General features: G+C 55.2%; 1 protein-coding gene across 4 annotated transcripts; it reads left to right on the forward strand.

Moving 5' to 3' along the window:
* The first annotated feature begins 290 nt into the window (after positions 1–290).
* Positions 291–23,160, forward strand: Cep131 (centrosomal protein 131). Of its 4 annotated transcripts, none has more exons than XM_076935343.1 (27): positions 291–480; positions 2,933–3,126; positions 5,132–5,226; positions 9,782–9,896; positions 10,332–10,453; positions 11,231–11,344; positions 11,858–12,004; positions 13,746–13,863; positions 14,305–14,421; positions 14,543–14,696; positions 15,014–15,108; positions 15,470–15,637; positions 15,983–16,144; positions 16,641–16,766; positions 16,942–17,067; positions 17,146–17,262; positions 18,453–18,536; positions 18,673–18,775; positions 19,381–19,582; positions 20,320–20,427; positions 20,514–20,631; positions 20,789–20,863; positions 21,510–21,652; positions 21,756–21,933; positions 22,021–22,184; positions 22,736–22,796; positions 22,872–23,160. In XM_076935343.1, the coding sequence occupies exons 2-27, from the start codon at positions 2,950–2,952 to the stop codon at positions 22,944–22,946; spliced, it is 3,264 nt and encodes a 1,087-aa protein (XP_076791458.1). In that variant the 5' UTR covers positions 291–480; positions 2,933–2,949; the 3' UTR covers positions 22,947–23,160. The 4 variants fall into 4 exon arrangements, with proteins under 4 accessions (XP_076791458.1, XP_076791460.1, XP_034363029.1 ...); XM_076935345.1 differs by having other exon boundaries at positions 21,756–21,894; XM_076935344.1 differs by lacking the exon at positions 291–480 and adding an exon at positions 945–1,072.
* The last annotated feature ends 971 nt before the right edge of the window (positions 23,161–24,131 follow it).

Below are 24,131 nucleotides of genomic sequence, written 5' to 3' on the forward strand. Positions count from 1 at the left end.
CCTCTTTGAAAGCAGTTAGGAAAGAATGGGAGAGGCGGCACAAACACCGCCGCGAGGTGCAACCACGTACCAGAGAAGCCCTGGGACGCGCGGGGGCCTCAGGGGGTGCCGGGACCCGCAGGCTCCGCCTCCCTAAAGCCCCGCCCCTCCGCCTGCCCCACTCCGCCTCGACTTTCGGCAACTCCTCCCACCCCGGGACTTACAGGACAGCCTAACGGCCCAATGAGCTACCCGAAGATCAGAGAGGGTATCCGGAGAGCCAATCCCTGGGCGGCGCGCGCTGCAAAGGCGGGCCGGCGTGACGGACAGCGGAGGAGGTGCCAGGCTGGTTGCTAGCCGCCGCCGCTCGCCCCTGCGGACAGCGCTTTATTGTCACCCACGGCGGAGGCCGCGCCAGCCCCGTGGGGCCCCGGGTGGCTCTGCAGCCGCGCCCACCAGGCCGAGCCCACGGGTCCTGCGCCCCAGGCTGGGTCCGCGCAGGTGAGGGGCGTCTCGCGGTGAGGGGTCGGGCCCTGCAGCGAGGACGGCCTGTGCCCAGTACCCCCAGCCCCGGAAGATCGCCGTGGGGTCCACTCGGGCAGCCCCAGAACTCCTGCCTTAAACCTCGAGAGGCCTTGGGGATGCGGGTCGCCCGCGGAGGAGCACAGGAATGCGCTGCCCAAAGGCCCTGCTTCTCCTAGTCAGCCGGCCACCGAGGGAGCAGGCTCCTGCCCCTCTGGCTCCTGGGAAAGGCACGGTTTTGTCCAGGGTGAGGTTGGCCTCCCCAGCCTCTCGTCATCTGGCTTGTAGGTTTCCATGGAGAGGCTATGTTTACCGTCCAGAGCCTCCCTGGCTGCACGTGGTGCTGGGAAGTCCATATCCACCGGACTTAGGAGCTTAGGAGCCAGCCACAGTCCACCAAGGTCTAGCCAGTGCTAAGAAGGGCAAGGTGTTAGGTTTCACCTACACAACCAGAAGTGTGTAACGGAGGATACTGGCCGGACTGATGGCAGAGCAGCCTCAGAGTAGGGATACTGCCCCCCACCACACACACCTGGACGTCAGTACCAAAGCAGCTTGACTTTGGACCATGGTGAGTGTATGCTCCTGGCTCTGCAAGGGAATTGTAATCACTTAACATTGTCCCATGTCCCTATCTCCTCCAGGACTCAGCACCTCAGTCCCTTCCACACATCAGGACCTGAGACTGCTTGGTCCCTGCCCTCTCAAGGGAGTCCTAGAGGGAGCAAAACAGTTTGATAGAAGAAAAGCTGATGGGCAGTGTGGAGGCAGGGGGATTGAAGATACAGCGACATGTCCTGATCTCGGAACAGCAGGAAGGCAGGCTTAGTTAATGCACGGTGGGGGTGCTTATAGAGAACAGGGTCAGAGCCACATGTCTCAGGTACTCAGATTTACTCTGCCATCCTGAGAAACTTCCCTTGTGGGTGTAATGTGAGCTGAGAGCAGTGCGGAAGTATTGGGTGACGTGAGCATGGGCCCTGGCCGGAGAGCCTACTATACTTGTACAAAGCCCTTGACCCAGTGGCTGGACCAGGGGTGGTCCCCAGGTGAGAAGGTAGATAGAGGAGAGAGTTTGGGGATGTCCAAGATGAGAAGGGCCAGTGGGAGACTGCAGGGGAGAGAGAGTACCCTGCAAGGGAGGCATCAGGGTGCCTCTGAAACAAACAAGAGTTCATGGATGTTCTGTGGCGATGCAGGGACTTAGGAGTCCACATCCCTAGAGTAGCTTGAAGCTATTGAGGGATCTCCAAGATCCAATCTGAAAGTCACATTTACCTCAGGGTAGCCCAGGAAGATGCAGTGGCAGGGCCAGGCTCACACCCACCACTGCCTGCTGCTAGCACCCTCAGGGATTGCCATTGAGAGCCCAGTAAAGGGTTTAGAGCAGTCTTGTTGCAGGCTCCTGACTGAGCTCCCCCAGCCCCAGTGCTGGCTTCCGGGAGTTTTGGTGGCAGGTAGACCCAGATATCCAGGGCTAGTGGAGATTGTGAGTGCAAGGGCTGAGATTCCTCCATGGTGTCTTGTTTCCTCCTCCCCATCTTCCTTCCCCTCCTCTACCACCTCCTCTTCCTCTTTTTCTTTGTTTTTTGAGTCAGGGTTTTTCTGTATATCCCTGGCTGTCCTGGAACTCTTTTTGTAGACCAGGCTGGCCTTAGAACCCTACGAGATCTGCCTGCCTCTGCCTCCCAAATTCTGGGATTAAAGATGAGCAAGCACGCCCGTGAGAAGGGCCAGGTGGGCTGCACGTGCTCACCTGGGATGAGGCTGGCCACACCTCAGGACCTGTCCCTGTTAAATACTTGGATACAATTCAAGAAGAGTAAAAGGCATAAATAAGTCAGGTGGTGTTGCACACCTTTAATATCACACTCGGGAGACAGAGGTAGGCAGAGCTCTGTGAGTTTTGAGCCAGCCTGGTCTATAGAGTGCGTTCCAGACAGAACAGCTAGGTCTGTACAATCAAACCCTGTCTTGAAAAAAACTGTGTATATATATATACATATATATATATATATATGTGTGTGTGTGTGTGTGTGTGTGTGTGTGTGTATGTGTGTATTTGTATGTATGTAAATAAGTCTGTACCCACAGAGGACAAAAAAGGGTGTTAGATCCCCGGAGCTGGACTTACAGGCAGTTGTGAGCCACTGATGTTGGCAAGTTCTGTTCCTCTAGAAAAGCTACAAGCACTCTTAACAACTTGGTTATCTCTCTAAGCTTCATTCCCATCTCACGTAGCCCAGGATAGCCTTGAATTCACTATCTATCTGAGAATGGTCTTGAATTTCTGGTTCTCCCACCTTCACCTCTTGAATACCAAAGGTTGCATACATACACTGCCATACCTGGTTTATGCCGTGCTGAAGACTAGACAGAGCTACATCCCTAGCCTTGTGGTGTCTTATTGCGTCTCTCGTTTCTTTCTCAGGGCTAGCCTGGTCCACCATGAAAGGTTCACGGACCATCAGTGCCACTCCTGAAGGCAGCCCAGAAGGTGTGGACTTGAGTCTGGTTGGCCTCCCTCCGCCCATGTCCCAGCGGCCGGGCAGTGCCTCTGCTGCAAAGTCTATTTTCCGATCCGTGTCTGTGGCCACAGGCAGTGAACCAAGAAAAAAGGCACAGGTGAGTGGGGGCCGGGACCCTCTTGGGTCAGCATCTAGTCTCTGGGACAGTTCCTCACAAGAACATGTATCTTATATCCATGGTCATCTTGAGGGCAGGGAGGACCTGGACCACGCAAGCCTAGCGAGCTGAGCTGTGGCAGGCCCAGATCCTTCTGGCTTTGGGCGGGCTTACCCCTCCTGTTCCACTGTATTTAGGTTTCTTTTCGTTCTTCAAATGTGTGGACCAGCTCAAGAGCGACAGCTGCTTGGCCTTGTAGAAACTGGATGGGCAGCTGATGGCAGGGGCTGGGGCTTTGGGGAGAGCTGTCTTCCCTTTCCCAGCCTACCTGTGAGGGGCACGGATCAGGGGTGTCACTCAGAAATTCATGGGGTGGGTGAGCATGAGGGGCCAAGCTGGACTCTTGCAACCCAAGGCATTCTTCTGGCCATGCCAAGAGAGGAGTCAAATGCTTTGAGGGGCTGTGCCTGAGTCTGGCCTGAACTTCTAAAACAGGGAGGAGGCTGGGTGACACCTGCATGCTGCCTCTCCTCTGCGACTCTTACCCGAGAAGCAGGTCCTTGCTGAAGTGAAGGGCTTGTTGATGGTCTGAGCTGTCTTTCTTGATAAAGGGCCCACCTTCTTCCTGAAAAAGGGTATCAGATGGTGTGGGCCTCCACTGCTCAGGCTGCAGTGAACCAGCCTCAGCTGAGGGACGGGCAGCTCAGACTAGTGTGACTCTCAACCCTGCTGCCCTCTGTGGCCCCAGCCTTGCTTTTGAGTTTCTGGGTCTCATCCTATTCAGATCCTTCCACTGCCCTGAAGCCCTAAGGACGGAGGGGAGCCAGGGCCACACATGTGGACCAAAGATCTGCTGCTGCACAGAGACAGTGTTGTATAGTTGAGGACCCCTTCTACATGTGTGGGCTTCCTCTGTGGCTACCTGGACACACAGCCGCATCTCCTCGGCCTCCTGCTGAGAGCAGTCTATCTCAGTCTTTACTTAGGTGACAGCTTGAGTGGCTCAGATCTGGGTGGGGAAAGTCCTCTCTCGGGACACCACTCTGGGATGGATCCGGCTGTTTATCTTGTAGGATGCCGCTACCCCTATATACTTAATGAAAGAGCAGTCCACCGGGCCAGGACCTCCTCTGGACGGGCCTCAGTTTACTGCTGATCCTTGTCACTGTTTGATCTCATTGGGATCCTGGAGGGCATTTGCTCTGGGCAGGCCTTAAATCCCGAGACCCATCTTGTCATTGGAGCAGATACCGCACATGTGACAATGGAGCTGGCTTTGTCTGCGGGGGTGGGGTGGGGGCTACGCCTGGGCTGACGACATTCGCCCTTTGCGCAGGTGGAGTTTAAGGTTCTTAGCCCATGCTCTCATTTATCTGATGAGCACTTGTTCAAGCATAAGAGCCACCTTCATCTCTTCCCTCGGTGTGGAGAATATAAAACTGCCATCGGGAAAATGAGGGGAAGGAAGGGGTACCCCTGAGCCATCACTGACGCAGTGACAGTCCATGTATTCAACAGTTCCACATTACTGAGAGTAGGTTGGATGTGCCGCTGTTTAAAGTGCAGACGGCCAAAGAAGGGAGAGGCGAGCCTGCTGCTGAGGTGCAGCGCTTCTCCTGGTCTGTAGGCGCTTCTCCTACAGACCTGCACTCTGCAGTGCAGCGTATCCAGCCTCTGAGAATACTAGGCCTACTGTTGATGATATAGTGACAGGGCAAGCAGTTCCTAGCTGGGCCTAGTGGTTCCACCACTGCACAGGTGCACTTTGTGCTCCCCACTAGGCTCTCAGAGGCTGGGTCCTGCCCCCCACACCCACTGATGGCTAGGCCATCCTGTCTTGTGGCCACCCCCTTAACTGTCCATGTGCCACCAAGAGCCTCCCAGCTTGTTTGGCACCCAGAGCACTGTTTCCCAGTGATTTCTCTCAGGCCTGGCCTGGGCCTGAGCAGCCTGGCAACAGTCTGAGGCTTTCTCTACTAAGTAGGCTCTTTTTTCCCTTCTGCAGGAGGCCACTGGGCCTGGCGGCCCCCGAGCCATCAACAATCTTCGAAGATCTAATAGTACTACACAGGTCAACCAGTCATGGACCGGCTCCCCCAGGTAACCCACTGTGACTCCCAGTCCCCCTCTCCTCAGGTGATCTGGTCCCGTCAGGTAACTCCAACCACCCTTCTCTTTCCTCCCCAGCCCTTCCTGCAGCTCTTCCTGTGGTCTCTGCTGGGCAGTGGGATCTGGGGGGCCCTCCCCTGGGAAGATAGGAGCACACTCCTATCACATGCAGACAGACAGCCTCCAGGCCTGGGATGTAGCAGCCTAGACAGTGTGCCATACCCTCAGGATGTCCAGTCTGGAAACTGCAGATGTACTGGGGGGGGGGGGGGTGTGCACGTGTGACAGTGCTAAAAGTGGGGTGTATACATGCACATGTCTGTGGCTTATGATTTTGTAGAGTATGCTTCATGTGTGGCATGCGTTACGGAGTATTCGTAGTCTGTGGTGTTTGTGTGATATGGATGCTACGTGTTATGGGTGTACAGGTGTGTGGTGTGTGGTGTGTGTAGAGGGCTTGGTGCATATAGTATGTATGTGTATATATGTGTGTGTGAGTGCACATGCATGCACTCGTGTCTGGTGTGTGTGTGTGTAGTGTATGCATGTGTGCATGTTTGTGTGTTTGTCTGTGTGGTGTAGTTATGCTTATTAATGACATCCAGGAGACCCTTTGCAGAAGTATGTGCACTTCTCTGGCTGTTGGAGAGCAGGCCTAGTTCTGTTAGCAATTGAATGTCTTAGTTCTTTCACTATAAAGTACCCAGACAAAAGCCATTTGGGAAGAACTTGCTCATTCAGAATCACAATGCAGTCTGTCACTGCAGTGAAGTCAACACAGCAGGAGCTGGAAGCAGCTGGTCACCTCTGCAGTGGAGGAGGGTAATGGATGAGATGTTCTTAGCTCCCTTTCTCGGGTGTGTGCAGTCAGGATCCCAACCACAACCAATCAAGGAATGGTGCTGGCCACACAGGGAAGAAGTAGGCATGTCTTCCACCTCAGATTAACGGATCACTAAGTCCTGCTTAGAGGCCAGTTCCCCGATGATTGTAGATCTTGTTAAGCTGACAAAACCCAGCACAGCTCCACCCCTTATCAGCCTGGTACCCAAACACATCACTCTGAAGTCACAACCTCCCACACCTTGTCCTCATAGGCTCCTGACCATATTATAATAGAAAATGCTTCTGGTCCAGCTTAAAAGTCTCTGTAGTTTGTAACAGTTAAGCTCCTATAATTAAAAAAAAAAAAAAAAAAAAAAAAAAGGTAACATCAGAGTCCAGAATAAGATTCATATTCCAAAATGGAAGAATAGGGTACAGCAAAGAACAGGGCAAGTCTTTGTCAGCCAAATCTGGCATTGAGGGCTCATAATGTATTCAGTTGGGCTCCAAAAGGCTTGGTTCCCCAGCCACCCCCCCCCCCATCCTAGGGTCCAGACTGCAACCTAATCTTCCCCTAGACAACTTCCTGCATAGCTTGCGCAAGTGTCCCATGCGGCCTCACTAAGTGCAGCCTCCCTGACCCTGTTAGAACTCCTGCAGTCTGCACGCTGTAATACTACCAGCACCATGTGGACAGCACCCAGTCCTGCCAGCACAAGGTGTATCTGGACACTGCCTGCCGGCCCGTGTAAGCTGTAGGGTGCCCAGCAGCTAAAGCAGAACAATGTTTCCCTTGCTGGTTGTTTTGGAGCAGGGCATCCCTGGGACTCTGCAGGCTTTTGTAAGCTGTCACCCAGGTGCTGGGAACCCAACTTGGGCCCTCTGCAAGAGCAGCCAGTGCACTGACAGCCTAGCCGCCTCTCCAGCCTCTCCAGCCCCTATGAGCCGCTTGTTTTCACTTTCACATCCCAGAGCCTTTGACCGCGGGGTCTGCCTTCAAGGAACTTTTCCTGTCCAGGTGCACAGTTTGTGTCTTTTCCAGCTGTAGTTGCTTCGTGTGCCTTTCTCCCCAGGCTGCTGTCCTGTCCCCTCCAGACTTTAAAATCCTGTTTGTTTTTCTCTCGGTTTTCAATGTAAATCTAAGAGTCTCAGCTGGGATGCTTTGCTGTCAGGAACTTTGTCCTGCTAGATAAACTGGTCTATTGCTTTTCAATTGAGCCTCACCTAAATTTCAGGACTCTTGTAAAATGTAGCCAGATTTGTTGCTACAGTGTAACAACTTAAGGCCTTTGTTTCCATTCGGCAGCCCCCCAACTGTCTTTACTGTTGGTGGTTTTTGGTTTTGGTTTGAGTTTTTGGTTTGCAGTTTGGGGTTTGGTTTTTTTTTTTGGCTCTGCAGACAGTATTAGGGTTTCCCTTGCCTTCAGCCCCAAACTTCCAAGTCCCTGCCACAAACCCTTTTCCAAGGCCAACATGGCTACATTTATCACAGCAACAAACTCTTCTATTTGTATTAATTTTCTGTATTCTTTACATCTTGTATGACATCACCAGACAGTGGGAGCTTGTGGTGGCAACTTCTTGCATTGTGGCTGACAGGAAGTAGGGAGAAGGCTGAACTGGAAGTGTGACCTGGAAAGGCCCATCCCTATTCACATACTTCTGTCACCTGGACCCCTGGACTGTCTAAAGGCTCCACAGGCTGGGGACTGAATGCTTAAGGGGACATCTCAGAGTCAACCACTGACACTCTGGCTTCATGCGGTCCGGTGGCCGCAGAGAGCCTCATGTTCTGTCTTCTGCCCCTGTGCTGGCCCCAAGCTGTCTCCTATCTTCTGCCGCCTTGCTGTTTTGATGACACTTGCCAGAGGAGAACTCTTCTGTGCTGTGGCCCCTCTGGTCCTTATTTCTCTGTGACTTTGTCACGAGCTCTGCCAACTTCCACCAACTCCAGTGTCCATGAAAGTCTTGCATATTTCTTGCTAGATTGTCTAGGGCCTCGCAGTCCCTGCCGTCGCATGCTGGGTCTTCATCCCCGTTTCTGATGGGTTTCCATGTTGACTCTGGCCCGGTGGCCTTTCTGGATTTTTAGCACCGCATTGTGTCTAGTCTCTTAACCGTTTGTGAATCAGAACAAGTCCTTCCCCTTCTACCTCCCTGCCTTCCATGCTCATGCAGACTGAACCTACCCCTTCCACAGGAAAGTGGATTTTGCTGTACTTTCTTTTGTGGCTTGCCAACATGGCTGGTGATGCCAACACTGTGCCTTGGCCTTTGTCAGAGGTAATGGGTGAAGTCTGTAACAGGGTGTGGAGTCTGTCAGTGTGGCAGTCTTGGCAGGGGTGTGTCTGGGCTGAGAAGAGACATCTGGGAACTGATGGCCCATCATCCTCCCTTTTCCCTAGAGAGTGTGGGAATGGCAGTCCACAGCCAGAGATGCCATCTCTGCTGACCTACAGTTCCTGTACTATACAGCTCACATCTCAGGAACAGCTCAGACATGTGCCTGTTTGTTGGTGGTGGAGATGGAACCCAGGGCCATTGTCGCCCTAGACAAACACTCTGCTGCTGAGTCAGATCTTGGCCCATTTGGTATTCTCAGTGCAGCCAGCGTCACGGCCCTGTTTAGAGTGTTCCTCATCCCATATCTGCTAAGGTTCACTGTGTCCTCCACCTTTCCCCAGCCACCAGTCTGCATCCTGTCCCTGTGGATCTGCCTGCTCTGGACAGTTCTTATAACTAGAGAGAGATACCGTGTGGCCTCCTATGTGTGGCCGTTCCCCAAGGAGCGTGGTGCTTTCAAGGGTCATTGTATGACAGTGCTTCACTCGTGTGAGGCTGGGCCTCGTCACTCTGCGCACAGTCTATTCCCGCCAGAGCTTCGCGCCTCACGCAGGGCATTGCTCCAGGCTCTCTCACTCCATCAGGCTCAGACCTTGGGGCATAGTATGTCCATGGCCCCCGGGGCGTCCCTGCCACCTCGCTGCTGATCCTCCTGGTTGCCTATGACTTTCCTGAGCTGACCGCTGTGTGGCTCTTTGTGTCTGGGGGTGAGGGTAATGGCGGTAGCTGGTAGCCACATGTCTTAAGGCCTTTGCTCCTCAGGCTCAGTATAGCTACCCAGACTGCCCAGACTTCCAGATCTTGTCCTACTGAGGCATCTCTGCCAGGTAGGAATGTATGTAGGGTTAAGAAACATGTTTTATGTATATAATGTTTGCTTATATGTGTACCTGCTGCCCTCAGAGGAAGCTGTTTGTGAGCCTCTGTAGATGCAGGACACCAAACTGGGTCCTATGCCAGAATATCACATGCCCTCAGCCCGAGCCAACTCTCTTGCCTCCGGGAAACAGTCTTTTTCTTTTCTTTTTTTTAAGATTTATTTATTTATTTGTTTATTTAATGTATGTAAGTACACTGTCACTATCTTCAGACACACCAGAAGAGGGCATTGGATCCCATTACAGATGGTTGTGAGCTACCATGTGGTTGTTGGGAATTGAACTCAGGACCTCTGGAAGAACAGTCAGTGCTCTTGAACACTGAGCCATCTATCTAGCCCCCCAGCCATCTCACCAGCCCGGAAACATTCTTTTAAACTGACTGTGACCAGACTCCTGTCCTGGAGTCATGCCCTCTTGCCTTCTGTAGGACACACGCCTGTCTTTCTTCCTGGTGTCCCTAACCCTTGACTTTGTGTGTGTACATCTCTCTGACACAGGCCAGCAGAGCCCACCGACTTCCTGATGCTCTTTGAGGGCGGCACCAGTGGGAGAAGAAGGGTGGCCAGTCTTAGCAAGGTGCCCAGCGAGAAGGGAGCCACGTGGAACATCTTGGTAAGGGTGGGCATGAGGCAGCCATGAGTCTGGTGTTCCTGCCAGGATCACCATCAGGTCCCATCCACATCCTTCCTGCCTCTGCCGAAAGAGAGAGAGAGAGAGAGAGAGAGAGAGAGAGAGAGAGAGAGAGAGAGGGAGAGGAGAGAGAGAGAGAGAGAGAGGAGAGAGAGAGAGAGAGGGAGAGGAGAGAGAGAGAGAGAGAGAGGAGAGAGAGAGAGAGGGAGAGGAGAGAGAGAGAGAGAAGAGAGAGAGAGAGAGAGGGAGAGCCGAGAGAGAGAGAGAGAGAGAGAGAGAGAGAGAGAGAGAGAGAAGAGAGAGGAGAGGAGAGAGAGAGAGAGCGCGCACTTTGCAGGGAGGGTTCTTTGGTCTTGCTGTTGGTTTTGGGGTGTGCTTCTCGCGTCCCAGGCTGAGGAGTGTCCATGTGACCCACAGGATGACCAGCCTAGGGGCTTTGCTTTGCCAGCCAATGTTGAGAGTCCCAGCATCCTTGGCTCGGCCTTGGGCCCACGGAGGAAGGAGTGTTCCCTGGCACCCAGCTTCACTGCTAACAACAGGTATCCCACCACACACGCCTGGCCCACGAGCACTGTCCTTTTTGTTCCTATGTAGCTGGAGTAAGCTACTTTGTATGAATGGAGAATTCAGTGACAAAATGAATGGCTTTCCCTTCAGTCAGAGGAGGTGCCTGTAAGTGGTAGCGTATGCTGTGGCCAGTGGACCTGTAGCCATGTTTAGACAGTAGCAGTGGTCAGCACAGCAAGCCTCCTGACCTCCTGGAAGGCTCCTCTCCTTTGGAGGAGCCTTTTTTCTAGAGGCCCAAGTCACCTAGCTGTGCTTTTCAGGAAAACCAGGTCCAGGAGTTTCCTCAGGGCCAGTCCTATCTAACTTGGAAGGTTCATTTGGGAGGTGTCGCCTTTGGGGCTCCCAACCCGCCTGCCAAGGGTGAGCCTGTTTCAGAGCTGTGCTTGTCACTCTTGGGGTCAGGCTCACCAGGGACGTGAAAGACCAAAGCATGTCGGAGAGCAGTGGCCACCATGGCAGGTGCTGGTGCTGTGGCCTCCCTGATGGACCAGGCCGGACCATGGCCACTGGAGAAAGCGCACTCAGAGCCACCTCCAAAGCCAATGTGCATCCCTTGACCTTGGGGGTTAGGAAACACCAACCACTTTGGGTGCAGGAAAGGGCTCTTGGCCACGGGGGTGCAGGCCATGGGCTCCCAGAGGTGCGTGGTCATTGCCATAGTGTGCCCTGAGAGCGTTTACAGCAGCACGTGCCACACACCAAACCCGACTGTCTCCTCCAGCCCCACTCCTTCCTGGTCTCTCCGACAGGAGCAACAAAGGAGCTGTGGGCAACTGTGTCACCACCATGGTACATAACCACTATGCCTCCGCGAAGAAGGTGTCACCCCCCAAGAGCTCCAACCAGACAGCCCCCTCCCTCAAGTAAGGCCTGCTCACACGCACACAGGAATCATGTGGTCCAGGGGAGGGCCCCAGGTAGGCTGCGTAGTGTGTGGTGTGAAGATGCCGACCTGGGACAGGGCTCTTGGCTTTCTGTGATGCCATCTGGGCTGAGGCAGCCTCCTAGGGAGAACAAACAGCTAACTGGGGAAGCTCAGGTCTCTGCCCATGGAGGAGCCTTGAAGAAAGCTCTTGTGCACATACAGGACCATATACCACAGTTGGGGTAACTAATGCCCTGTACCTCAACAGGGCTTCACTTAGAATCGGTGGTCCTCAGAGTTCTTGAGTCTGTCTGGTTCTGGACTTCTGTACTGAGAACCTCTTTCTGTTTATAAAATGTAAAGGACATTTACACAGGTGCCAGCCAGTGGGATTTTGGGGTAGAGGTAGTTCTGGGGTCCAGCAAGGTGGAGGTGAAAGGTCAACCTTGCACCATGGTTCCTGGAACCCTGCCTAGAGCTGTGGACTCAGCTGGCCTCCCTGTCCCACCAGCAATATTGTGAAGGCAGCAGCTCGTGAGGGCGGTGAGGGCAGCGACCTTGGGAAGCCTCGGAAGAACTTCTCCAGTGGCAGTCAGTCCACTCGGGGCACCACCAGCCTGCTGAGGCGGAAGGAGGTGACTGAGGAGGAAGCCGAGAGGTGACTTTTCTCAGGGAGTTGTGGGGCGAGGGGCTTGGAACCGGTGACTCTAACAGTAAGAGTTTTCACCTAATAGTTGGTTTTTAGACAGCATGAATGGGAAGGCCATTCTTGCTGAGACTCCATGTGTTAAAATACAAAGGCAAGATGGTTGGTTATACAGGGGGAGGGGGCTGTAGTTGCTTGGGGCATGGCAGGAACCAGGAGACCGCAGGGATTGTTCTCTGAGGGTGATGGGAATGTTCTAGAATTGGATTGTGCTGATGTGCACAACCCTGTAAATTTGCCTTGGAAAGCATTGAATTGTATGCCACAAATGGGAGGGTTTATACTACGGTAATTATCCCTTGTGAAACCCGTGATTAAAAACACATTTAGCAGAAAGAAGATAAAAGACTGAGGAGAGCAAACACCTGCCTCTGGGGCTACAGCGGTGGGCACAGGCGGGGCCTTCCGTGGCTACCATGTGTGCAGATGTCCTTGACAGTGCCCTCTGGGGCTACAGTGGTGGGCACAGGGGGGGCCTTCCGTGGCTACCATGGTGGCTCCTTGCCAGGACCCATTAGCAGGTGAATGTCTGCATTGGGGGCTCCCAGGTGGCCTCAGGCCACCACCCTCCTGGCCTGTGACTCAGGGCTGAGTATGGGGAGGGGTCCTGCAGGTAGACAGTGGGAGGGAGGGTCCTGGGAGGCAAGGCCAGGAGCCGCCAGCTCCCCAGAGCCACATAGTAGTGTTCCTCTGCATGGGCCTCACTGCAGAGCCAGGGCACTGGGGCAGGCAGCTGGAGGAACTTGGTCCTCTGTCGTTACCCTTGGTAACGATCTGTGCATAGATAGCCCTTCTAGTCAGGGTTGAGGGGTTTGGTTTAGTCAGCTTTATTGAGTTATTTGTTTTCTTGCAGTACCAGGATGGGACCCAGAGGTTTGTATATACTCAGCATGAGCTATACCCCTGAGCCCCTTGGGTCTAGTTTTAAAATGTACTCACGTGACAGATGTATACGGTTGCACAAGCTTATATTCTCCGCACGTGTGTAGGAGAGGTCGGGGAACCAGTAGTTCTAGGTCATCCTCAGGTACATGGTGAGTTTGAGGCCAGAGTGGAACATGTCACTCTGGCTCAAAAACAAATGAACGGGTGTGGTGTCGCATACCTTTAGTCCCAGCCCTGGGGAGGCAGAGGAGGAGGATCTCTGAGTTCAAGGCCAGCCTGGACTGAGTATCAAGTTCTAGGATACCCAAGACTACATAGACAGACCTTCTCTTCAAAACAAAGCAAAAAAAAAAAAAAAAAAAAAAAAAAAAAAAAAAAAAAACTCAGATAAGTAACACTAAAAATAATTAGGCTATTTCAATTTCCCCCAGCTCCCTCAGCCCACCTACCTCTTCTGTGTGGTCTCCTCTTCTGCCCTGACCTTAGCAAACCTGTTTGTCTCATGTGCTTTGGTGTTCTTACCTCCTTGAAGGCTGCAGGGTGCTGGAGCAGCATCTTGTTGCCTGGACACACCATCCAAGCCTATTCTAGACTGACACTTGCATCCTTCTGGGCTGTTTCCCAGAGGGGTGGATTTAGGTTTTTAAGGAGTCGAAAAGAGCTGGCCTTCCACAGCACAGCCTGGTGGGAAAGGGCCATGGTTAGCCACCACTGTCTCTTTCTATCTGGACACTTGACTAACAGTCTTGTTCTAGGGGTACAGGGATGTGGGGACCCTTTCTGGTCCTGAATCTAGTTCTCTGGACAGGTTCATTCATCAGGTAAACCAGGCTGCAGTCACCATCCAACGCTGGTACCGCTGCCAGGTACAGAGGCGCCGAGCAGGAGCAGCAAGCCTCGAGCACCTGCTGGCATCCAAGAGAGAGGTCAGTGTGGCTGTGGGCCGGATGTAGATTCCTCAGGGTCTCGCCGTCTGCAGTGGATACAGCAAGTGCATTAAGTGCCGTTCTTAAGACAAATCAAATGGATGTCAGACCTGGAATCACCCACAAGTGTATAGCCCTTCGTGGCACATACTTGTCCTTGATGCTGCTGTTGGGTTGATGTGCCAGGAGACCAGCCAGTACCAGGGTGACACCCTGAGCAAGCTCACGGCTGAGTGCTATAGAACTGTGTCTCCCTGATATGCCTGCATCTCAGTGTGGGTCTGGCCTTTGTTGAGCCATGGTGGCAGGTTCAGTGTCCTAAGGAATCTCACCCTTCCATGCTAGTCAACATTCGTGGTCCCTTGGAGACCTCCCAGCTGGTTCCAGGGCTCTGTCCATCTTCCAGTTCTGTAAAGTTTGTGACCTTGGCTTCCCTGGCAGGGGCAGAGGCAACGGTTGGGAAGTGGGAACCTTCTGGACCTGCACCGGCAAGAGGAGGCAGCAAGGAAGAAGGCCCGGGAGGAGAAGGCTCGCCAGGCCAGGCAGGCAGCCATTCAGGTACCGGGTACCCCAGGTGTCACCCCTCAGCCTGTACACCAGAGAGCACTACTCACCAGTGCTTGGGACACTGAGGGGGCACCCTGCTTTAGGGAGTTGCTCAGAGTTGCTCCTCTGTCAGGAACTGCAGCAGAAACGAGCCCAGAAGGCAAGCGAGGCTGAGCACAGGCTGCCTAAGGACAGACCAGAGACCAGAGCACTGGAGCAGCCTCGACCCACGCAGGAGCCGCCCTTAATGCCAGGCAGTGTCACACACCCCAAGGCCAACAATGCTGGTGAGTGGGTCTCCGTCCACCTGACACTACAGTGAGGTAAGGATGCAGACTCTGACAGCCTTCAGTCCTCCTGTGGCCAGGCATGGGGACTTTTACCTGCAGAACAGGGATCTCAGCTGCCTGGGTCACTCGTGGCACTAGACTTGGGGGTGGCCAGGCCTCAACAAATTATCCCAGTGGTGGGGCCTGCACAACCGAGGCCCAGCACTTGGGTTGCACTGCTCCGCACAGCTTCACACCTGGAAGGCCAGGACTCCTTCCCAGTTCCCCTCCAAGGTCAGGCCCTTGCAGAAGTGACAGGGCATTCTGTCTTACAGGTGCCAGCATCTACCCCACAGGCCCCAGGAACCCCTGCCCTCCTGCCTCTCAATCATCCCCAGAGCGACGGCAGTCTCCAGAGGACAAGTCACAGGTCTAGACGAGTCCCTGCCCTCTCCTCAGTTTTGGGGTCCTTTGTGTCCTGAAGGAGCCCAGAGGGCCCTATTGTATGTAAAGCAGGGCCTGCTAATCTGGCTGTGGGGAGGTCTCAGAACCGCTCTGGAATCCTGCCAGTTCACATTCATCAGGGGACAGCAAGGTCACAGGCTGCTCAGTGTGACACTGGGCTAGAGCCTTTCTCCTCTGAGGACAGCACCTTGAGTCATGTGCCAAGTGTTGGATGCCCTGGCCCACGGGGACGGGTGCAGAGGCTTTGCCCAGCCCCATGGGTACCTGGGGTGGCCCTTAGCTACCTCTGGCCTTGCTGATCTCTCTCCTGGCACGTCCGTTCCCAGGGTGAACCCAGAGAGGACTTGGCAGCGTTGGGCTCTACCAGGAGCAAGGCCAGGGCCAGAGCAACTCTGGACGATCTTCTAGACACGCTGAAGCTGCTGGAACAGGAGCCCGAGCCGCTGCCTCACCCCAAGGCCTACCATAAGGACAGATACGCCTGGACTGATGAGGTGAGCGGGCGCCAGGCCCTCACGCCACCCCTGAAGGTCAGGAAGCCTCCATGGTGGGTCAGGAAAGGCATGGCTACCATGTTCGTGCTTCAGTTGAGAGCCTAACAAGGGCCAGATGGGCCTATTGACTTCTGCTCTCCCTACCTGTCTGGCCTCCTTAAGGTTGGGACACAGTGACCCAGGAGGGTACACACCTCTCTTGCTGTGGCAATACTCTCAAAGGTCTGAGCGGCCAGGGAGGCCCTTCTAGCCATAGCCAGGCCTACTGCCCCTCCCCCACTCCCGTCCCCGAGGGACCCCAAGTTCTCAGGCTTCCCTAAGCCCCCAATGCTGGGCCACCTGCAGGAGGAGGAGGCCAACTCCCTGACGGCTGACAACCTGGAGAAGTTTGGGAAACTCAGTGCGGCCCCCGGCCCCCCTGATGACGGGACTCTGCTCTCAGAGGCCAAGCTGCACAGTATCATGAGCTTCCTGGACGAGATGGAGCAGCCAGCGCCCTGGCGGGAGGTAGTCACCAGCCAGGTGTCCCAGGCTCCCAGTGGGAAGTGATCATTCGCAAGGCCCCAACAACAAGGCAGCAACAGCCCCGAAACAACAAGGCAGCAACAGCCCCGAAAGCTGACAGGGCTGCCTTATCCTACCCTGGCATCTTCTCTAGATAGGTCCCCTGGCTCCATTGTCTGTGGGCTGTGTCCTGAGTGAGCAGCAGTGACCACGATGAATACAGGGATACATTTTGTTTTCATGGGGCAGGAAGGTCAGGGGAGGGCAGCCCAGGCCTTGAGATCTGTGTTTGGCATCCAGACATAGTCCTTCTCCTGCAGGATTAGTAAATACCGACTCTATGGTTGACCTGTCCCACTGTCCCTTGACCAGATGCCCCACGTAGCTGTTCCCTTGCAGCAGGGTGGGACAGGGGCCATGTAGAGACTCCCCATGGAGGGTGGGCCGCAGGTATGCAGTAACTGCTGGGTGACCTGCCTGAGGCTTGTCATATCCTTAGAGCCTGGTGCTAGAGGCGGGCCCGAGGCCCCTGGAACTAGGGTCTGAGGGAGGTACATCCATGATGCGGCTGAAGCTGGAACTGGAGGAGAAGAAACAGGCCATGGTTCTGCTACAGAGAGCTCTGGTGAGACCATTAGCCATCACCCCAGAGCTCCAGCTGGGATAGGGCCTGCCAGCATCCTACCCAAGAGGCCTGAGCCGGTGCCACCCCTCAGCTCTGCCTTTGCCTTCTCCCCCACATGGTGCTTGGTGCCCGGCAGGGATTCAGCGCCAGAATCTCCTGTCCATGCTCCCTGCAGGCGCAGCAGCGTGACCTCACGGTTCGACGTGTTAAGGAGACAGAGAAGGAGCTGAGTCGGCAGCTGCAGCAGCAGAAGGAGCAGTATGAGACCACCATCCAACGGCATTTGTCCTTCATTGACCAGGTGACAGTCGGGGAGGCAGTGCTGGTCTGGGAGGGACCGTAGGTCAGACACCAGAGCCTCACCGTACCCCCATCATAGCTGATTGAAGACAAGAAAGTTCTGAGCGAGAAGTGTGAGGGGGTAGTGGCCGAGCTGAAGCACGGGGACCAGCAGTGTCGGGAGCGCGTGGCCCAGATGCAGGAGCAGCACGAACTGGTGAGCCGATGCCAGGCTGTGACGAGGTCCCCGGGGCAGTGGCAGCGTGGCAGCCCTGGCTGTCCTAGAACTCACCTTGTAGACCAGGCTGGCCTTGAACTCACAGAGATCCCCGCCTGCCTCTGTCTCCTGAGTGCTGGGATTAAAGGAGTATACACTACTACCACCTGGCCTGGCTTTTTTGTTTGTTTGTTATTGTTTTGGGGGGTTGTTTTCTTGGGGAGGTTGTTTTGTTTTGGGGGGCTTGGGGGATTTTTTTTCCGCAGTCCCATTCCCTCTTACTGAACTACATCCAGGTGTTCAACAGGGATGTGTGCTGAGGTGAGGGCTGCCACATCCCAGGTAAGCATGCACAGCCCACCTGGCCCTTCTCATAGGACAGTGGCCATGGACCCAGGAGTCTAAGCCTGGCCCACTCCAATGGCATCCTGAGTGACAGAACCTGCACAACTTAGCTGCACCAGGCTCCTCCAGCTCCCACCTGATTGGCCTGCAGATGCTGGTTAAAAGTCTGACTCCGCCACCTGGTTGTGCTTGTCTCTGAAGCTACCCTAGACTGGAGCCCAGACCCTATGTGAGAGCAGGCTGACCATTTAAAGAGACCCAGTGTCTATAGCCCCCAGACAGAGTTGTAGACTGAAGTTCTCGGTAGTCCTTTCAGCCTCAGCAGGAAGGGAGTCATGGCTCCAGGCCATCCACAGCAGCCCAAGAAAGCCCCTTGCCCACTAGGGACCTTCCTCTCAGGACCCCTGGCTTCCAGCAGAAAAGAAGTGCAGTATAAAGCACTTTATTAAGAGACTTGTGACAGATCTGAAGCACAGGAGTTGATAGATGGGACCTACAGGTGTGAGTGTGGACTTCTGGGAGAGTCGCGCTTTCTGCACAGTGGGTGTATATTAAGATCCTGTGGCTTTTTAAGTTATGTGTTAGAGTGTGCAGTGTGCAAGGTTTAAGGGTTAAAGAATTTCTTCCTGTAAGTGAGCTTGTAGTGTCTGAGGTGAATATCTGAGGTGAATATCTGAGGCTATCACTTAAACTTGGGCAGAAGAGAATTGCTAAGGCAAAGTTAGAAACCATCCTGGCCTTAAGTGTGCCTACTGGTTTTTGTTGGTGGCATCTCTAAGAAAACGTGCATTGTCACTCTAGTAAGTGACTTTTGTTGACACTTTGCTGATGGTGTGTGTCAACAGGAAAGGCACCCCAGCTCCCGGATGGAGGGCCTCTTCTCCTTCCTGTGCCCCCTTAACCCTGCCTTCCACGCGGCCTCGGCTGCAGTGAGTGGTGGCATCCCCCTCGGAGACGGGACCTCTACAAGCTGAGGAGAGAGGAAGGAGCCCTGCAGCCCACAGGCCCAGGAGGCGGATGGGACTCCACCTCTGCCCTCACTGACCTCCTGTGCCCTTCACGCAGGAGATCAAGAAACTCAAAGAACTCATGAGTGCCACGGAGAAAATCCGGCGAGAGAAGTGGATCAACGAGAAAACGAAGAAGATCAAGGAGATCACAGTCAGAGGTCAGAGGTCACAGGTCACAGTCAGAGGTGGGACCTCCCTGCCCTAGTGGCTCATGCTAGTGGCAGTGAACTTAGGTGTTGCTAGGTGGGCCATGGTCATGGCTTCCTGGGGCAGGGAGATGAAAACCCCATTTCAGCTGCTGGCTCCCAGTTCACAGAAGCCTGAGGGGTCCTCCTGCCCCTCAGAGGCTAGTGTAGGAACATCAAGATATGTAGGTCACACTGCAGAAACCAGAGAAAGCTGTAGAGAAGAACCAGCCCTTTAGGCTGACGGACTTGGTGTGTGAAGGGGGCCTTAGGGAGCACCTTCAGACTGGCCTCATGGAGAGTCCGTTTCCTCCGGGAACCTGGGCATCAGTCACGACACTGGGAGATCCGGTGGTCAGAGCACCAGGAGGCTGGTCAGCCGTGTGTACCACAGGCTGGGAAATCCACTGTGGTCTGATGGTAGATCCACAACATTCCTGGAGCTAGGACTCGGGAGTGCTGTCTACTCCTCTGCCTCTAACCTACCTCTCGTATATCAGGCCTGCCATGCTTTGGGGCAGCAGCTGGATGGGAGGGGACTCACATCCCCATCTCTGGTGCAATCCCTGTCCCCACAGGTCTGGAGCCCGAGATCCAGAAACTCATCGCCAAGCACAAGCAAGAGGTGAGGAGGCTCAGGGGCCTGCACGAGGCTGAGCTGCAGCAGCGCGAAGAGCAGGCCGCACAGCGCCACCTGCGCCAGGCAGAAGAGCTGCGGGAGCACCTGGAGCGGGAGCGGGAGGTTCTGGGCCAGCAAGAACGGGAGCGTGCCCAGCAGAGGTAGGAGGGCACTGGAGGCCATGGTCCTAGAGCACCCCCCTGACTCCCCGGGAACAGCAGCAGCCGGTGTGGGCTTGTGCAGTCCTCCTGCCCAGCCAGTGCTCTGAGCTTCCCGTGTGTGGTCATAGAAGGTCGCTGTTCCATCACTCAGATATTCAGGCTCGCTGAGCTGCACCCACGCAGACGTGTAGGCCACTCTGCTGCAGAGGACAGCCTCATTCACTCTCTCGGCCCAGCGTTCACCACCGTCACATGACCAGGCTGTGATGTGGTGGCCGAGGTGGCCGAGTGAGTCAGTATGCCTAGGCACCTGTGACCAGTGGACAGCCTCCTTCACTGTCAGGGCCTCCAGGCTAGGTCTCGTCAGGCTGTCCTTTCCTCCCTCGGGACCTGCTGGCCCTCTCACACTCTCAGGAAAGATGGGTACGGGTCATGGCAGGAGCTTGCTCCGGTCAAAGAGCCAGGTGTCTGGCTCCCACCTGAGGGTGTGGCTAAGCAGAGAGAGAGAGAGAGAGAGAGAGAGAGAGAGAGAGAGAGAGAGAGACACCAATGTGAAGATTCAGTAAGTCACAAGTGCAGCTGAGCTGAGGCCATTTCACGGCTGTATGAGGGTCTGCAGCTGAAGGAGGCTGCCGCCCACGGACAACAGAGGGTCCCTGTGAGCTGATGTGACCACCCTGACCTGCACCGAGCACATGGGCACCCACTGTGGTGTAAGCATCCTCGCTGTCCTGCAGGTTTGAGCAGCACCTGGAGCAGGAACAGCGGGCCTTGGAGCAGCAGCGGCGGCGGCTCTACAACGAGGTGGCTGAGGAGAAGGAGCGACTGGGCCAGCAGGCAGCCAGGTGCCACCGAGGGCTGTCCTCACAGTGACCCCGGCCTACCCAGCCCTTCTCACAATGACCTTCTGTTGACTCTCGCTGTCCTGCAGGCAGCGGGTGGAGCTGGAGGAGTTGAGGCAGCAGCTGGAGGAGAGCAGCACAGCCCTGACTCGATCCCTGAGAGCCGAGTTTGAGAGGAGCCGAGAGGAGCAGGAGCGGAGGCACCAGGTGAGCACTGTCCCCCTCGGAGTGCCAGTGCCTTCTGAGTCTGGCCTGCAGTGGAGGAAGGGAGTCTCTTCTGCCTGACTCCAGTGGTATGGGCTCCTCAACAGGGTGGACAGGGCCTCAGAATGGCCTCAGGCCCCTCACAGTCTGTTCTCCTCAGATGGAGCTGAAGGCCCTGAAGGACCAGCTGGAAGCTGAGAGACAGGCGTGGGTGGCCAGCTGTGCCAAGAAGGAGGTAGGCCTGGACAGGGCGCTCACAGCTGGACATCACTCCGAGCTGTGTGGGGCTCTGCTGGATCATAGCATGCTGCTCACTGCCTACACGTGGATCTAGAACAGTTAGAATCGGAACAAGAGGAAGTGGAGCCAGGGACATCCTGGAGACATGAGAGGACTTGTCCTTCCTCTCCAGGAGTCACCCCGTCTGCGTCCTTCAGAGTCAGCTGATACCCAGACCCTGGAGCCCCTGAGTACCCTGGCCTCTGGTCTTTCCTTTTAGGAATTTGCAAGCCCCTTGGCCACAGGGCCGGTTTTTCAGTTTGGCGTGGCCTGTCTAGCACGGTAGTAGTTGGTTGTCTTGGAGGAAGTTCTCCAAGAGAGAGGTACAGCCTGCTGCGGTGGTGGCCTCCTTGGCTAAGGAACCGTACTACCCAGGGCCATCTCATGCCCCTGTGCTCACAGTAGGTCCTGAAACAAAACATGGTCCCCTTGAGACCTGGGGGCCTGCACAGGGCTGGAATCCTTCACCCCTGACTGTCTCCCTGTAGCTCTAAGTAGGAACCATCCCCTGGAGCCTAGCAAGGCTAGTCCTACCGCTGTCTCCAGCCTCTCCTGTCTGCCCTCCTGCTGGCCAGTTCTGAGGCAGCCGTGTGTCCCTACAGGAAGCATGGCTGCTGACCAGGGAACGTGAGCTGAAGGAGGAGATCAGAAAAGGCCGAGACCAGGAGATTGAGTTGGTCATCCACCGGCTGGAGGCCGATATGACACTGGCCAAGGAGGAGAGCGAGAGGGCGGCTGAGAGCCGGTGAGCGCCTCCTGCCTTTAGCTCCTCAGTCAGGGGAGAGCCCAGGGCAGAGGCAGTGTGAGCAGCGGCTTGTCTTCACACTGCCCCCGCCTCTGCCTGCTAGTGTGAAGCGCGTGCGTGAGAAGTATGAAGCAGAGCTCTCGGAGCTGGAACAGTCGGAGCGGAAGCTTCAGGAGCGGTGCACAGAGCTGAAGGGACGCCTCGGGGAGGCCGAAGGGGAGAAGGCGCGGCTGCAGTCCCTCGTACGGCAGAAGGAGAAGGAACTGGAAGACCTGCGGGCGGTGAATAGCCCAGGCTCTTTCTGCATTGGGATTGGGGTCAGGGGGCTCCACCCTGCCTTCCTGCTCACAGTCTCCCCTTCTTGTCAGGTAAACACACAGATGTGCAGTGAGCGGGCCAGCCTGGCCCAAGTGGTCCGACAGGAGTTTGCTGACCAGCTGGCAGCCTCCCAGGAGGAGAACCAGAGGGTGAAAGTAGAGCTGGCTGAGCTGCGGGCCCGTCAACAGGTGGAGCTGGACGAGGTGCATCGGAGGTGGGTGGTCAGCACCGCAGGGAGGGGACAGGGGACAGGGGACCCTCCTGTCCCCTCCAAATAAGCAGGTGTGGCCATGGGCAGGAGCTCACATGGTTTCTGTCTTTGTGCCAGGAAGGCTAGGCATTTCCCCTGGGTGTCACTTAGTGCTGGAGGATTCCGTGTCCCAGGGCTGGGAAAGACCCACATGCACTTCTCCAAGGAGGTGGGCAGAAGTCTGGCTGGAACAGGTGTTGTTCAGCAGAGGCCCAGCAGCAGAGAGGGTGACAGTGAGCACCCAGAATCCCCTTAGTCCTTCCGAAGGCTATGACTGCCTGCCTCCATGGCTGACATGAGAATAAGACTCCTATCTTGGTCAGCACAGCACCCTGCCCCAACCAATCTCTTCCAAAAACCACCTTAGGGTCTGGTTGTCATGGAGACAGTGGCCCAGGGCCAGCTGCTCAGGTCAAGGTGGAGCAGGGCTGAGGCTAGGTGATAGGAGGCTAACCTTTGGGCTGACCTGGGACTGAAGTTGAGGCTGTGCAGAAGCCCACTGCCCATCACTGCAGGGTGAAGACAGCTCTAGCGAGAAAGGAGGCGGCCGTGAACAGTCTCCGGAAACAGCATGAGGTGGGTTCCTCTGGCCGTCTGTGATTGCCTTGCCTAGGGTAGGGGTATCCAGGGTCTGACTGAATTGTGTTGCAGGCTGCCATGAAGCGGGCGGACCACCTAGAGGAACTGATGGAGCAACACAGAGGGCCATCTGTGAGTCCTAAGTGACATCTCCCTTGGGATGACAAGCCAAGCCCGAGGCAAACGCTCAGTCCTGCGGCTGGTGTCCAGGTCACGCTCCAAGACACAGGGCTAAGGGTAGGACAACAGCTGGTGTGTGAGAGGCACCATGGAGCCCAGTGCTCGGGACATGACTGTCAGCATGCCTGCAGCTGTTCTATAGTAAAATGAATAGGTGGCTTTTTTTACCTGTTTCATGTCACCTGCTTGTCTTTCTCTGCTGTGTTGGAAGCTGGAGACCACTGGAGGGGGCCCAGCATGGTCAGGAGTGGTGCTCCCCACTGTGGGACTAGCTCCCACTCTTAACTCTCTCCCCTCCCACTTGTCCAACCTGACAGGACAATGGCAGCCCCTCTGCTCTCAGCTCTAATCCCCAGCAGGTACTGGTCATTTGTTCCTACCCTGGCCTCTCAGGAGTGTAGCAGCTCACCTCTGGGAAGGAACTGTCTCTAGCACAGCCCAGAAACCTCAGCTGCTCCTCCTCCTTTTTTTTTTTTTTAATATTTATTTATTAATTTAGAAAGTTTGTGTGTGTGTGTGTGTGTGTGTGTGTGTGTGTGTGAGAGAGAGAGAGAGAGAGAGAGAGAGAGAGAGAGAGAGAGAGAGAGAGAGAGAGAGATTGATTTGCCTCCATGTATGTCTGTGTACTACTACCTGTGTGGTGTACCTGGTACCTGCAGAGGCCAGAAGAGATCATTGGATCTCCTTGAACTAGAGTTACAGACAATTGTGAGCCACCATGAGTGTGCAGAGTCCTGAACCCAAGAACCTATCAGTACCCTTTACCTCGCTTGCTAGGCTGTCGCCTGGATGGCCTGTTTACACAGATGGGAAGCGAAGGCCTGCTGCCCATACATGGGAGGCGGAATCCTAGAGCCCTTGGTATGGACAAGGGCTTCTGAGCAGGCTTCACTGTGCCATCGTCTGCCTGTGGCCCAGAGCCAGTGTCCTGGAAGACCTGTGGGTGTAGCTTCGGCTGGCTGCCTGTCCACTGGAAGACCCTGTGGGGTGTAGCTTCAGCTTGCTGCCTGTCCACCCTGCTGCTTCCTAGAAGCTGCTGCCTGTGACGGCCTGACTGGCCCATGGCTCCTCTGCAGAGTGCCACCTGTTGTCCAAGTCCCTGGCCTGCTCTGCCTGGGTTCCTCAGAGAAGGCTGGTCACATGATTGCATGT

This window comes from Arvicanthis niloticus, chromosome 6 (genome assembly GCF_011762505.2).
Source record: "Arvicanthis niloticus isolate mArvNil1 chromosome 6, mArvNil1.pat.X, whole genome shotgun sequence".
NCBI lineage: Eukaryota > Metazoa > Chordata > Mammalia > Rodentia > Muridae > Arvicanthis > Arvicanthis niloticus.

Coding starts and splice junctions, on each gene's coding strand:
- Cep131 (XM_076935343.1), top strand. CDS start 2,950: ATGAAAGGTTCACGGACCATCAGTGCCACTCCTGAAGGCAGCCCAGAA. Junction 17,263..18,452: donor TGCAGGAGCAGCACGAACTG/GTGAGCCGATGC, acceptor GTGTGTCAACAG/GAAAGGCACCCCAGCTCCCG. Junction 19,583..20,319: donor CGGGAGCGTGCCCAGCAGAG/GTAGGAGGGCAC, acceptor GCTGTCCTGCAG/GTTTGAGCAGCACCTGGAGC.